General features: G+C 42.0%; 1 protein-coding gene across 9 annotated transcripts in view; it reads left to right on the top strand.

The window, feature by feature from the left end:
- Positions 1-109: 109 nt before the first annotated feature.
- NCKAP1 (NCK associated protein 1) overlaps positions 110-15,334 on the top strand; it is a 60,127-nt gene continuing 44,902 nt past the window's right edge. For 2 of the 9 annotated variants that reach the window (XM_048058289.2, XM_048058290.2), the window contains exons 1-2: positions 111-346; positions 11,940-12,050. In XM_048058289.2, the coding sequence (XP_047914246.1) occupies positions 239-346; positions 11,940-12,050 (219 nt within the window). In that variant the 5' untranslated portion in view covers positions 111-238. Of the gene's footprint in view, positions 347-1,498; positions 1,615-9,839; positions 9,909-10,808; positions 10,827-11,939; positions 12,051-15,334 lie in introns of those variants that run through there. The other 7 variants (XM_066999299.1, XM_066999300.1, XM_048058288.2 and 4 more) reach the window with 6 other exon arrangements.

A 15,334-nucleotide genomic window follows, 5' to 3' on the forward strand; every position in this document is an offset into this window, starting at 1 on the left:
CTCTCCCCGGGCCCTCTCAGCGCCTCCGCCGCCGGGCCGCAGGGGGCGGCCGAGAGCGGCACCGCGTGACGGAGGCCGGCGCCTCGCGGAGGCAGCGAGCGAGGCCGGCGGGGAGGAGGAGGAGGAGGAGGAAGAGGAGGAGGCGGCGGCGGCGGCAGCAGCAGCAGCGCCGGGCCGGCGGCCGCGCTACGGCGGGGCTGCGAGCGGTGTCGGCGTTGCGGGCGGGCAGCGCGGCAGGATGTCGCGCTCGGTGCTGCAGCCGAGCCAGCAGAAGCTGGCGGAGAAGCTCACCATCCTCAACGACCGGGGCGTCGGCATGCTCACCCGGCTCTACAACATCAAGAAGGTGCGGGGGGCCCCGCCGGGGCGGGGGAGGGGCGGGAGGAAGAAGACGGTGAAAAGGACGGACGAGGAGGAGGAAGGAGGAGGAGGCAGCCCCGGGCGGTGGCGCGGCCTAGCCTCGGGCAGGGCAGGGCGGGGAGGCCCGGGCCCGGTGACCCGGCGTTGGGCAGACCCGGAGCGCAGGGCCCGGAGCCCCCCAGCCGCCGCCGCGGGGCCTAGGCCCGGCCCCGGGCCCCGTCGCGTCGGCTGCGGCGCGCAGGGGGCTGCGGGAGGGCTCCCGGGGCTCCCCGGGGACTCCCGGCTTCGGTGTCGGCCGGGGAGGCCGCGGGAGGGGGCTGGCCCCGCTGGGCCGCCGGCCCCAGCCCGGCCCGGCCTGCCCGCCTCGGTACCCCGGTGGCAGCGCCCCGTGTGAACGCCCGCGTTTGCGTAATGCGGCTCCTCCGGGGGATTTTCAGCCCTGGTTGTGCAGGCCGGCCTCGGACGCGGTGCTCGCTTCCGAGGCTGTTCATCCTGCGGCAAAGAAAACTTCAGCCGCTGCGGTCGAGCAAGGAGCGAGCCCTCGTAGGCTGAGCGAGTCAAAATGCGCGTGCCGTTACGCTGCTGCAGGGTGAGGCGGGTGAAGAGGCCCCGAGCTGGGCACCATCAGCCGTCAGGGACAGCCCAGGGGGTTGCAGCTCCTGCTTACCCACTGAGAGCTCTGCACCCCGCTTCCCAGCGGGTTGGGGCTGAGGGCTGTGCTCTGCCAGGCTGCCCCACTCCCAGGGGAGACCTCTGCTCCAGGAGGGCCGCTTGGTTGTCCCAAGCACCGGGCTGATCTGACTCAAGCTGGTGTCTCCAGGAAAAAAAAGAAGGGTTGTGGTATTCCAAAGTCAGTGCTAATCCAAAGCAATTCCTTTAGTTTGGGGCACTTAAGTGTTTATGCAGATCTTCACCGGTATAAATCAGCTATTCCGACTAAAATATTGCTATCTGGTATCTTCCAGAAATAGAAATGAGGTTCCTTTTAGCTTGCAGTTTTTCATGTTAGAAAACTGCAGCAACTCATTAATGGTAATGGTTCCCTATTTATGAGGAGAAACATCAAAATGTTGAAGTCACTTATGTGTGTATTTGTTGTGCTTCAAGAGAAATGTCAGCTGAAAAAAAGCCCAGCCCAGTGGAATTTTGCCTGAGCGAGGCCCTTGGCCGGCGTGGCCGTGCTTTATGGGAAGAAGGCAGGAAAAGAGGCAGGAGAAGCCAGACCTTGTGACATATAGCTGTGTTTTGAAAACTGTAAGTGTGGGCTCTGTTTGATTACTGCTTTGGGGGTGCTTACGGTGCGTGGTCCAGTGCCTGGAGGCAGGTTTCCGCTGCCGTGTTTGGCTGACGGAGCCCTGCACAGGTTTGTCCATATGGAAGCTCTGCCGGTGTCGGTGAAGTGATGCGAGTGGATGGGCTCTCAGTGTGGGAGCGTCAGCAGTGGAGGTGACAACAGTTTTTCCTGCAAAGGCCATGAACCGAGTCCAAAACTGCTTAGGTCTTGAATACGCAGATGGGAGGCATGTCCAAGCAGCTCTGTTATTGCGGGACGTACAGCTGGGCAGATCTGGAGCTGCCCCACGTACAGCACTGCGTATTCAAATGGTGGTTTGAGATCCAAGTAGTTATTTTCTTGAGCTGCAGTAAACACTGCATGACAGTGGTGGCTGGCTGGCTCTAATGGCGAGACCTAGAAGTCTTGAGATCGGTAATTGTTTTATCTCTTGGGAGATCAGCTTCAGCATAGCTGGCTTCCTGCAACACTTTCTTCTTTTCCTCTTTTTTCCCCACTTTTACCCTTTTTGAAAGCAGTTGATTTCAAAACTGCTGCTTAAGGTTTTCATAGCTTCCTCCACAGAAGACAATATCAAAACTCAAGTTAGTAGAGAACTACACAATATGTGGTATTGCGGTTAAAGGAAATGGTTAGGACTCTTTTTAGTAAGAGGAAGTGAGAGGTGAAGCCTTACAGATTGCTGTAGATGCTGTCTAGGGAGCAGAGATTTTAAAGGGTTGTGAATTTTCTTGATTGCTGGAAAATTTTTCTTCGTGGGGAATTACAGAAATTGTTAAAAGCAGTTAGAAACTTGATATTTATACTTCCTTTTCCTGTAAAGAATTCAATTTTGATCTCGTTTTGCTTATAACTGTTGATTGCTCATCATTTCCTGTTTGCTGACCTCCTGTGCTGTTGTCTTCTGAAACAGTTTAGTTTGTTTTTAAGATAGAGTGTCTGAAGGCATGATTTTCTGCCTCTTTGAGAGTGGCATGGAAAATATGAGATGTAGAGTTACTGAAGTAATAGTGGATGATGAGACTAAATTCCTGTTTGATCTGTATGGAGGTGGATATTTTTTTATTTTTTTTAAAGGATAACCCTTTGCCTGTTGCTTTCAGCTGTCTTTAGCTGTCTTTTGTACTGGGACTAGTATTGGTCCTGAATTTGAGAACGGTATTATTGCAGTTTCTCTCCTGTTTTTTTCCTTCTGCTTTTTAAGCATTTATCCTCATTTATACAGGCTAACAATTGTATTATCACTCTTGTTGTTGTGCATTCAACTAAATGTCTATAAATCACACGCAGTTGTTTTTTGTGCCATCCTGCTTTGGGTGAAACTTGAATTCTGTTGTTACCTGTCAGAGCAGACAGACCATGTTGGTATGCTTTGTGTAATGCTGCCAGTACTGTGAAGTGAGCATGTTGTTCAAGAGTGGTTGCAGAGAAATAATCTTATTTTCTATGAGTCAGGGTTTGCTTGTTTATAAACTATGTGGATAACAGAAAGTATTTGCAATAAGAGATTCCATGTTAAAACACCTGAACCATAGACTTAGATCAAATCAAGAGAGTATGATTTTGGTGAATGTCAGAGCAGAATGTCACGCTACTCTGAACTGTTCAGGATAAAAGTTACGGTTTTTGAATTATTTACAGTATATGTTAATCAAAAATGATGAGCCTGTTACTTAGTGTTAATTGCTTTGCTAGCAGTGTTGTTCTGTTATTTATGATACAGGTTTTAACTTTTGTGCATTTTTTTTCTTAAAAAGTCATTAGTACAAGATTCACAACTCCTACGATCACATAGTATCTGAAAAATGAGACTCTACAACAGACTCTTAAATACAAACCGCAAAACCAAACCTAAGTAACAGGTAAAGAAGAGAAAAATATTTGCAAGGGTTTTAATTGCCCTTATCTTTACCGTTCTAAACCAAAACTTTGTAGAAAAGCCTCTTAAGTGACGGGCAGAGCATGGAGAAATTTCCAGTCTGTAGAGCTCTTAAGTCCGGAAGGGTGTAGGACTGGATCACTTTTTTGACACAGGGCTCTATGCGGGAGTGCAGAGCTTCGAGCTGAGAGGAGAAGCTCACTGATAATCTTGTTCTGAACTGAAAGGTTGGTATTGGAAGGGACAGATTGTCTTCCAGGCTTCAGGAAGTGACTTAGGGTGGGGCAGTGTTCTTAGTGCGATAGATACTAGCGGTTCCTTAAAGGTTGAGATGGCAGTATATGTTGGTCCGTTTGCGTTTGTAATCGTAGAGGAATGGTCCTGCCCAGCTGATAATAGAGGAGAAAACCTCAAACATGATCAGTCCTGGTGAAGCAAAAAAGCTAATTGCTTTGGTCAGGAAGCAAAAACAAACTGGTGGTATCATGTCATTTTTTTTCAGATCTAAAATTCAGTCTCCTATGAAGAACAGGCTGAACAGCCCCAGCTCTCTCAGCCTGAGAAGAGAAGGCTCCACGGAGACCTCATTGCAGCTTTTCAGTACTTAAGGGGGGTTATAAAGAAGATGGAGAACAACTTTTTGCTCGTTCAGATAATGACAGGACAAGGGGGAATGGTTTTAAAGTAAAAGAGGGGAGATTTAGATTAGAGGTTAGGAGGAAATTCTTCACTTGGAGCATGGTGAGACCCTGGCACAGGCCACTCAGTGAAGCTGTGGATGCCCCATCCCTGGAGGTGTTGTTCAAGGCCAAGTTAGATGAGGCCCTGAGCAACCTGATCTAGTTAGTGGCATCCTGCCCATGCCAGGGAGTTGGAACCAGATGGGCTTTAAGGTCCCTTCCAACCTGAGCAATTCTAGGATTTTGTAAGGAAGCAATGATACTTCTTAATACAATTCAAAAATCCCTTATTGAATCTTCTCAAATATACAGAAAGAAATCCAGATGGGCTTATCCTCTTGCATCACTTACAGATGCCCCAAATCACCTTGCATTCTTTCTTTGTTTAGGAATATGAACATTACCTGCCCACCCTCCCCCCCAGCTGCTGTTCGTTTGCCCTGCTGTGTGCTGACACAAAAGCAAATCCAGTTTTAGTTGCAGGAGACTTTTAAGATTGTCTGCAGAGGAGATGCAGCTGAAAGTTCGTAACAATTCCTGCTCTAGAGTCCAAATGGACTGGACGTGCCCATTGTCTTGTTTTTCTTTTTAGAGTCTTACTTGATAAATTACGTTTAAGGAAATTTTTGTGGTGGTGAAACTCCTCTTCATTTTTTTTGTTTGCATCTCACCTGCCATGTATTTGATTAATAGACCTAACTGCTTATTTAAACAGGTGCTACAAACAGAAGATATGAGTTTGTCATGTACAGATAGTGCCAAACCAAGTGTATTTCTTTCATCGGTGAGGTGACAGGTTGCTCCAGTAAGGACAACTGGGTAGATATTTTACACATTGACCTTAGCAAGGCTGCTGACATTACCTCATCTGATTGTTCGTAAGAACAATCTGAGGAAATAGAGCCTGGGTGAAATCGTAATAATGAAAGCAGATGGACAACCATATAAGGGAGCGGTTATGGAGATCCTGTCGTCAGACTGCAGTCCAACAGGTCTCACTGGGCTGTCCCCTAGCTCTGCTCCAGCCAGTCTCCGCGTTAACAACCTAGGTGATGAATCCGGCCTGCTTATTAACTTTGCAGGTAGGAAACTGGCAGGAGCTGCAGAAATAATGAAAAATGTAATTAGAATTCAGTTTGAGCCTACCAAATCATAGGTATGCTCTAACGTATTTTGGAGGCGGCTGAGCAAGTGTGAATCTAACTTATTTTGTGCTTACTGAAATGTAAAATGGAAGATGAAGAGTAATGAGGCAGTAAGCCTGCAGAAGGTAGTTGGGAGAAGGTAGGGTAAACTTCAGCCAAGTAGGCTGAATTGCAAAAAAATAAGGGGAGATTTCAGAAATGTATGAGTAGGTATGTGGCGTGCATGAAGACTCATCTGAAAAGTATGTGATTCAACATGCTCTAAAGTATGTGATTCAACATGCTCTTCAAGAGGGATGTGGACAAAATGCAGAAAGTGCAAAGAAGAAAAGCGAGGATGACCAGAGATGCAGACAATTTGATCCCTTTAAAAAAAAAAAAAAAAGCAGGGGATTTTTTTGAAAAGTAAATTATGATTAATGCAGGTTTTTAAGTACTTAACACTTCTGTAAGGAGAAGGGAAATAACTTGTCCAAGTCAGTATGGGCACAGAGAACGTGAAGTTCTCTGGATTAAATTGTAGCAAGAAAAGTGCAGGTTATATTTTAGAACTTCCTGATGATCAAGTTAGTTAAATAATGGAAAAGGCTGTCTGAGGACGTTTTTGAATATAGTCCATTGGAGACCTGTAAGTAAAGATGTGGCAGATATCTCCCAGGAGCAACAGAGATATAGCTGATCCTGCTTTGGAACAGGAAAGTAGGGTAAGCAATTTTTTGGTGTCTGTCCTAGCCTTGTTTTTTCTGGCTTCACATGAGCTTACATTTAATGGGTTGGATCTCTGAGTACAGAGATACCGGGATTCAAAATGAAGTATATACTGTGGGGTGAAAGTGCAGTATCCTTCAAACTCAACCTTTGTGTGTGAAAATGAAATAGCCATTACATTTATAATAATTTTGAGCCATAGTTTGGATAAGTTCAAGGCCTATATATATGTCCTGAAATGAGGTAACTGGAGCCTTTCCCCTGTATTCCAGATCCTAGTTGGATCATGGGAACAACACATATGAAATGTACGGAATAGGTTCACATTTTGTACGAGCACCATTTATGTAATTGCAAATGCCAGTAAGTGAATTTACTTGGTACAAGATTACCCAAGTGATACTAGAGTAGGACAGTTAAATTTTAGCCATCAAAATATTGAACTATAATAATTTGTCTCTGTGTGACCAGTTAATTTTCGCATCTTCTTTCATAGCTGTTAAGAGGGACAAGGCTTCATTCACAAGGCTTATCTGGGGCAAGCCTGTGTATTATTAAATTCAGGCTTCCACAAAACCTAAAATACAACAAAGTGTCTGTGGTAGGATTCATGAGCAATGTTAAAGCAAACGTAGTGTGAACTGTTTCCTAATGTATTCAGCATTCAAAGCAGCTCTTCATCGATTATTCACCTCTCTGTGCTCAATAGTTTTGCTTTTTCAAAATTAGAGATTGTCGGGTGGTAATCTCATTTGTTTTAAATGCATGACATAAGTGGAGAATAAATAATACCTGCTGGCTTGCAGAAACAAAGTTTTTGACGAACCTGTCTCTGAATACTTCTTTGCCATGTGTTAGTATAATTTTGTAGGATGCACGGCCACAAACCAGGCATTCAAGCTTACAGATAAACTTTAGGGTGAAGTCTTTAATGTCAGCAGCTAGTACAAGGGGAGAATGGTTTTACTGCACATGCCTTTCCTGTGTGTCAAGGGAATGTGCTGTAGTAAGCTGTAAATGGTTCACACAGGAGTTTTTCCTTTCTTAATGCTAGAAATCTTAGTGTATTTCTATTTTCTAATGAAAGTTACTAGCTCGGGGATGGAAGGTTGTTTTTTTTTTTCTTGCTGTCACAGAAATTCCATCTATTTGCTGGTTAAGAAACACTGCAAATTTAATGCAGATTCACTCATAAATGAAAATTGAAGGTGGGGTGATTTGCTAACCAAGATTACTTTGGTGTCTGTTGCTACCAGTGGAAAGAACTGTGCTCAGGAGTATTTTACATCAAGTCCGCAGTTACAGTAAAATCTAGTTCTCTTAAAGTAATAAAACCATGTTCAACTGCTGCAAAATATGACTTGTTTTATGATTGTCTTCTGACGCTGACAGTTTGGAGGATGAAAAATAGGAAATACCAATTCAAATGATAACTCTGCTGGCCCCGTTTCTCTTTTTTTTGGGGGGGGGGGGGGGGGGGGGGGGGCAACAACCCTGCTAATTATTTGGAATAGATTGGCTTTAGCACTAAAAAGAAAGGTATAAAAGCGATTTCCATATGACAGGAGCTTAGGCTTTTTTATTCATGGTGTAACTCAGGTGTGTTTCCCTATGCTCTCATGTGAGCACGTCACAGGTCTATGCAAAAAAGGCAAGAACAAAGCTCATTTTTTTGCAATGCAGTTTTGCACCCGTACGCTGTGCCATGCCACTGGCTTTGGACGATTGCCTGAACGTAAACTTAATTTGCGTGATATCAGCTTGCTTTCTGTAGGAATTATGTTGCTGGATCTTTTATCATCGTTGTCCAACACCCGCTGTCCTCAACAAAGAAGTGAAATGTTAGGCTTTGATTTTTGCAGTGGTAACTCTAACTGTATCGGGGCAAAAGATCTCTTTGGTATGCCTCTTAAAGTAGGTATACTGTGGTCCCTGGGCAGCTGTACTAGATTCTGGGCCGTTTTTTAGGGACTGCTTACCATAAATGTAGAACTTAAGCACATTTTTGTTGCTGGGTGCTTCATCGTAGGGTGCCTCTTAGAGAGTGCCACCTAGAAAGTGAAGCTTTGTAGTATTCTTCATTTTCAAAGTGACAATTGTATAGAAGAACTCTAATAGCCTCAAGTGAAGAATAACCTCAATTTTGTTTGATAATAATAATACCTTGTTTTCCTGAGAGAGGAAAATGTTGCTTTAGTTCATATGGCATGGCATAGTGGAACAGTTCTGAACGCTTGATGGAATTTGGTCCACCTTGTCTGGAATGATGACCTGTGCATATGATGGCAAAGAAGTAGTCGGGGTAATGAATCCCCTATAGCCGTAGAAATCGTGTTGTTGTTAGTGTTGGATGCACCGAGTTGGATCAAGAAAAGATGCTTACTTGGTTCAGAGCTGGTCATAATAGGGTACCGTTCTGAAGTGCCGTGGAAAGAAATGATGCCTAATTTGATAGAATTCCAGTGTCTGAGTCCTTTTTTTAAAAAAATAATTATGTAGATCAGTCTTAATGGTAGCTTTGCGTCGTCTTTTTTATCATAACTGCTTGGCAGCTGTTGAATAATGTACAAAAGAATTTGGAGATGGCTGCGGGGAGATTCTGAGCGTGTAGTATTTCGGGCCTGAAGGGGCTGGAATCCCATAACTTCTGAGAGCTGTATGCCATGAATGTTGCGCCACCAAGACCATTTCAACTCCTGGATTTCTGTTTAATGCTCAGACATGTAGCCATTCTGCTGTTTTTAAAAAAGAAAAAAAAAAAAAAGGTTATTGCAGCCCACTTGGGGGAAGAAGTGATTTCTGAGGCTGAGAATGAACGTTGAGTGTCGGTGCAGTATTCCTGTTGAACTGCTGGAGATCTGTATGTGGCAAAGTGATTTTTGTATGTCATACCACAGCGTGCCTGCCTATTGCAATATTGACAAGGGATTTGTATTAATAAAAGCAAAACCCACCCTTCTTATCTGCATTCTACCCACGACCATTGCCCTCAATGTCTTTGTTCTTTCTACAGTGCAAAACTGTGGTTAGGTGCCTTACCACATTTCCACACTTGCGCAGAAAAGTACGTCCTCTAGGACGGGGGTTTGTCTTTTCATGCCTGTATGCTTTCTAGAGTGAAGTGACCTGAGCATGAGCCTTGTAGGTCAGTATGCAGTTTAGGAAAGGTTTGGCTTATACAGACTTTACAAGCCATGTTGAATACAGGTAACAGCACGGATGGAAAATGTATGGATGAAAGAAAGCTGGTAATCAAATAAGTAAATAGAGTTGTTAGAAGTGGGCTGAGCTGCTGGAACAGTCCGCGTGGGTAGGCTCGCCCAGCTTCCTGCAGGTGCAGCTTGGGCGAACAATACTTCCAACCTCTCATCTTGCAGAAGTCTTCTTTCTACTCTGTGGATTAATCTTGTGTAGTAGAGTACTGGAGGAAGAATTACGGTTGCTCTAAGTGCGACGACAGCAAACACACGATGGAAAGGAACAAAGCTGTCTCTCACATATTCGTATGTATTTAGGGGTTCGCCACTTAGGCTGTGGATAATATTTGTCACTGCAAAGAACCGAGTTCCCGAAACCTTGTGAGGATGTTGGTGTTAGTATTTTCAGATATTTGTTTCCGTGTGAATAATCTGCATGCAAGGGCCTGGATAGAATGTCATTTCTAGAATAGTAAACCTTTGATTTATAGGAGGAAAGCACATCTGTTGCTAGGAAGAATTAAGAAATAGTGTATGTAGAAGTAATGTTGGAATTCAGACTGAAAAGTTTAGGAAGTCAGCGATGGCAAGATGAAGATTTTTCATCTCCTGTATGAGAGCAAGCACATTCAAATTGGAACACAGGTATATGTTGTCTGCTAAGCTGTTTTCGTAGTTTGTAATACTTCTTTTGGTAGAGAAAGTTACATAGTGTGTGGCAAAGCTGGTAAATTGCATTCATCTGACACAGCTTTTGAGAAATCCATGACATCTAATTAATTAACACTTCATTGAAGAGCGAGTTGTTTAATTTTTCAAACCTATTTATAGTATAATCTTTACTTTAGAAATTGTGTCAAGACTTTAAAGTGTGTATAGAAAAGTCTCGTGGCACACATTGTTTGCTCTTGCAAGAACATGAGAGCAACTATTTCATATCTAGTCAATGATGTGAACATTGCTGAATTTGTTATAAATTCCTCTTGGAGTGTTATGGATGTAACTTTTAACAAAATTTAGTATTCGTTTTGGGAAAAAAACTAGCAAATGTAAGACTTTGGGTATTAGAGTAGTACATTAGCATATATTTTAATGGTCATGTACTGCAGGCAGAAGTTTTAGAAACTTACAATAATGACTCTTTTTGTTTTGTTTTTTTTTCTTGGCTACCGTTTCTTTTTCAGGTATGTAAAACTTCACTGAGTTTCTCTCCTTTTTCCCCCTGTAGATGCATGTGATGTTTAACTCCTTTTTTCTCTCCCTACCTGAACTTAAGTTTGGAAGTACTATTAGCAGTTACATGTTTCAACATATACTCAGAGCTTTTTACAATAGTAACTAAAAAGTACATGTAAATGTGTTTGTGAGTACCAAAATAATCACTATCCAGTAGAACATGTGCAGTCTATAGTAACAGACGGTCTTAATGTTCTCTCGGATGTAGGTAATAGTGTATTAGTTCACTTAACTGTAACATATTTTAGAATTTAAGAGTCATTTGTTTATATGTAATTTTTCTCTCTTTTTATTACAATGCTTTCCCAGCAAGGACAAGTTTGGAAGGTTTGCAAAGCTTTTCACCTTCCCTTTGCCCGCTTGCCCGCTTTCAGAATCGGTCTCATACTCCATGACTTCTGTCTCTACGGTCTGCAACTCAGCCATAGAAATCGATGTGGAAAGTTTAAATGAGCTGCCATTTGAGTTCACTATGTTGCGTAGAAACGCATAGCATGTAATTTAGTTTTGCATGAGACACTGAACTTCTTTGCAAATCCCTCTGAGGACTATAAAGCTGAACACATGTTTGAAAGAAAATACAATTTGAGCACCAATTTTGTTAGGTTAATAATGCTGCTTTTAAGTATGTTTCTCCCAACTAAAGCATATAGCATGGCTTGTTAGGGTAGTTGAGAATAAGTAGTGTGTCTGACAGCATGCACTGCAGCTGGCAAAAGTAGGTTCTTCATCAGTTGCTTGTTCACTGAACCTGTTCTTCTGATATGTCCGCGTAGGCTCTTTAAAAGACTTGACATTTAGTTGTGACTTCTGTTCAAATCGAAATTTAATGAAATTTCTTGAGTGCTGCTTTTAAAGCACAGCTTATGCTTCTGTAGGAATAAAGAGAATGAGCAAAACATTAGTTCCTAATTTAAGGAAATAGGGCATTTTAGGCAAGTACTGGTGGTTTTATTGTGGGATGGAAAGCTCTCTTGCAGTTAACAATTTAAAGAAAAATTAAACGCAGATTGGTGGTGGGGCTTTTTAGTTTTGTTTCACAAAGGATAGTCCTCCACAGATGATGAAATGATTGAATTTTCTAACAGTTTATTAACTCCAGATGAATGAATACAACACTACCTCAAACCAGGAATAGCAGTAAAAAGAAAACGTATTTTTCTTTCTTTTAGGATTGAGTTTTTTTCCCTCACTGCTGTTCTGCACTAACTGCTTTGATACTTCCATGCATCTTTTTCAGTAGAAGAGCATCTCTGTACTGTTTCCCATTGCATATTTCAGCTGTGACAGTCCCTGCACTTTGCCTCTCATTATCACCTGCTCACTTAAAGCAAAACAAAACAAAATCTTTCTAGTTTGTCTTCAGATTTGCAACTATCACTTTACTTTAGGTGGATGATTGTGTTTTTTTATTTCATTTTGTATTGTATTTTTTTATAGGCATGTGGTGACCCCAAAGCCAAACCATCCTATCTTATTGACAAAAACCTGGAATCTGCTGTCAAATTCATAGTCAGGAAGTTTCCAGCAGTAGAAACACGCAACAACAATGTAAGTAACTAAATGGCTATACAAATACTATTCTTTTTGGTACTGTTCAACATATGTTGCTTGGATCTTAGAGGTTTTGTGTGTTCTTAGAAAACATCTGACACTGACAGTCATACTTGGAATACAGTTGTTGATTCAAATGCCCAACAGTTGTTGATTTGGATGTCTGACAAGATACTATAGAATGAATTAACTGCAAAGTTAGATTATTATACTGTAATTCTGTCTTCTTTTTGATTAGGGTTTTCTTTTTACTTACTCTTTGTTCAATTTCAAAGAATTATCAATGGGAAATAATCCTACACAAAGATCTAAATTTATGTCCTGCCATACTTTGATACCAGAAATTGTTGGTGACATTTTGATTGTGGAAATTGGAAGCTGCATAACATTTTGTGATGAGACCTCACCAGCAGATCAGTAAAAACCAACTGACTGAAAAATGGGAAAATGTACCACACAGGTGTTCTTGCCTGTGGGGGCAGTCTCCATGGGAATAAAGAATGTGTTAGTATGTAGGAGAAACCTTGCAAAGTACAAAAACACGGATCCCGAGGAAATATAATTATTTCCTTTTCAGATGTGGTGAGTTCAGTTGCAATAGAAAATCATACTTCACCCTTCTGAGTGATCCAGTATTGCTGAATATGACTTTGTAGTCTTTGGGGGGTTAATAAGGTAATTAGATTACAGGTTTACAGGTGTCTTTTGGCAGGTGATGAACATTAGTTTCTCTGTTTCAATTTGAAAGTAAAGGGAAGGATTTTTTAACTGCTTATATTTCTTTCAAAAGGTGGAAAGTGGAGGTAGGTGATGGGGTTTGCATGTTCCCTGCATGCAGTTACTTGCATGTATGCTTGAGACGTTTAGGCTTGCTTTAAGCATTCTGGTTTCTGCAGAGTGGTAGTGGTAGTAGCAATGGGAATAATTAGTTTCTTTTATAATACCTTCTAGAACTCCCATGCAATGTCTCCAGTAATGCCAACACACAAAATCAGAAAAACTCTCCCTTATGGTGGAACTATTTCAGTGACAATGTGCTTTCTCTTTTAGAACTTACTCATGTTTTGTACCGTTTAATATTGCTTGTCTTTATATTGAATATGATTGTGTTGCTAACAAATGCAGGCAATTCTTTATCAAATTTACGTGAACAGTAAATACTTCAAACCATGTTCTGTAAGTGCTTCTGTGTTCTCTAAACTTCTGTGGCAGACTTGTTAAAAACAAAAGGTTATTATGTACATAAGAACTTGTTCAGTGCAATAATGTGTATGCTCTAAGAGTCCCCCAATTGTTGACTATGAATTTAGAGCTTAAATAATGATATTGAAGGATTTGTTACGGTGAAGTTTATGGAAGTTGATGAAAGCTAATTTGAGGTATTTTGACAATTCCATTTTTTAAAATAAGACACACTCATAATGTTTCCTTGTTGCCTTGCATTTATTTACCATGAGGCAGCCAGGCCTGTGTTTAACAAAAGCAATGTTATTAAGCAAAGTTATCAAAAGCCTGCACTGTATCTTTGAGCACAGTTTAAACCTTGGATTTTGTCTTGCAGCAATAGGCAACTGGGGGCTTTCCCTCCCTGTGGACTCAGCAGACAGCAGTTTGCTTTTCTTAAGTTATTTACGCATTTTTCTGTGGAGCATTGTATCTTCCAAAAGAAACCTTTACCCATAAGAGGTACCTACTGAGGCAAAAGCCATGTCATGTTGCAGGGAAGGTTCACAAGTTTGAAGTGAGATGAACTTTCGTTCATAAAGCTTAGGTTCAAAAAGGCGTAAGCATCTAGCTCCGAGTCAGGAAGAGGCTGAGCTTCCCTCCTTGCTCTTTGTCTCCTTTCTCCCACTGGCCAAAAACCAGCTTACTACAAATTAGAAAGGCAGACCAGTAAGTTCCTTCAGCAGGGAAACACGCTTAGGGATTGAAAAGGGCAAAAAGTTTATTGGCACAGGGAAACATCAGTTCATATTATTGAGGATAATTAGAGGGGAAATAGTTGAGAAATCACAAGCTGTGTCCTTGCGATGAAAACTCCAGGACAGCCTTTCAAGGATGATTTTTGGATTTTGTACATACAATTGCAGCAGTTGCTATTGCTTAGCATTGTGCATCTGCACAGTTTGTAATGCCTACTGATACATTAGTAGGTAATGTTGCCAAACAAACAAGCTTGCATTCAGATGGAGAATCATAAGTACTTGCTTTTTGGATATTTTTTTAACCTATTCTTAGCTGTTAGATTGTTTTTTCTCACATTCCATCATGTATAGTACTGTGTGTGTCAGAGGTGAAGAACATGTTTTATTAAGGAGTATGAGCAGTCTGCACTGTAATTAAATGGATGCCTGATCTTCAAATGTGTGCATTTTATTCCGCTGTAACCAGTGGTTCTGTTACATTTACCATGGATAGCTTTTACGTTTTTATTGGTAAAATCCATGGCTTCTGGTTGTGATCCACCTTCAGTGTTTGGCTTGCTGAGTCAGACTAGATTCATGCCTGACAATCGCTGCAGTAGCTTCAATATTGCAACAAGAGTGAGCGTTTGAGCAGTTAAAATAAAAATGAAGCATCCAGTGAAACCTTGCTGACCAGGCTGGAAAATTAAGTGGAGTAGTCTGTCTTCCAAAAGATTGATTATAGATAACTGTGGAGCTCATCAGTTCATAACTCTCTCTCTCTCCTTCTGTCAGAGGGCAGTCCCAGTGATCTTACACTTGGCCTTTAATCTCCAATCACTGTCTTGAGCCATATAACCTTGTAAACATGTAGGTTGAAGACTGAGCTCTTAAATTAACTGTTACAGCTGTTGGCCAGCAAGGCAGCATTGCTTTACAGAGTATGAAACATGCTATTGTGTAAATAGTGATCTGAAGGACTGACGAAGAGAAGCTGGAGCACTTCAGAGTGGTATTTGAAAAGGAAACTATATAACAAAAAATATCTGCTTTCTGTCTTTGGGAAATCCTGGTATTGATACTTACTTTAAATTGACTTAATGTTTGTTTCAGAGAAGTCTTCTAGACTGGAGAAGCCCTCCCAAAGCTTTGCAGCTCCACCATTCTGGGTCAGATCAGTGAGCTGGTTGTGTTAAAACTGGCACAGGGGAATTTATTTGTACTGAATTTCTTTGATTGGCTTCAGAAGAGAAGTTCCTCAGTAAGGGACATGGAAGCGGTCTGATTTTTCTGAAGTGTTTTAGGGATGTATCCTCTTACAAGGTGTATGGGCTAAGTGCTCACTGTAGACAAATCCGAGGAGAACATCCCGGTCTT

The sequence above is a fragment of the Anser cygnoides genome, chromosome 6 (genome assembly GCF_040182565.1).
Source record: "Anser cygnoides isolate HZ-2024a breed goose chromosome 6, Taihu_goose_T2T_genome, whole genome shotgun sequence".
Classification (NCBI taxonomy): domain Eukaryota; kingdom Metazoa; phylum Chordata; class Aves; order Anseriformes; family Anatidae; genus Anser; species Anser cygnoides.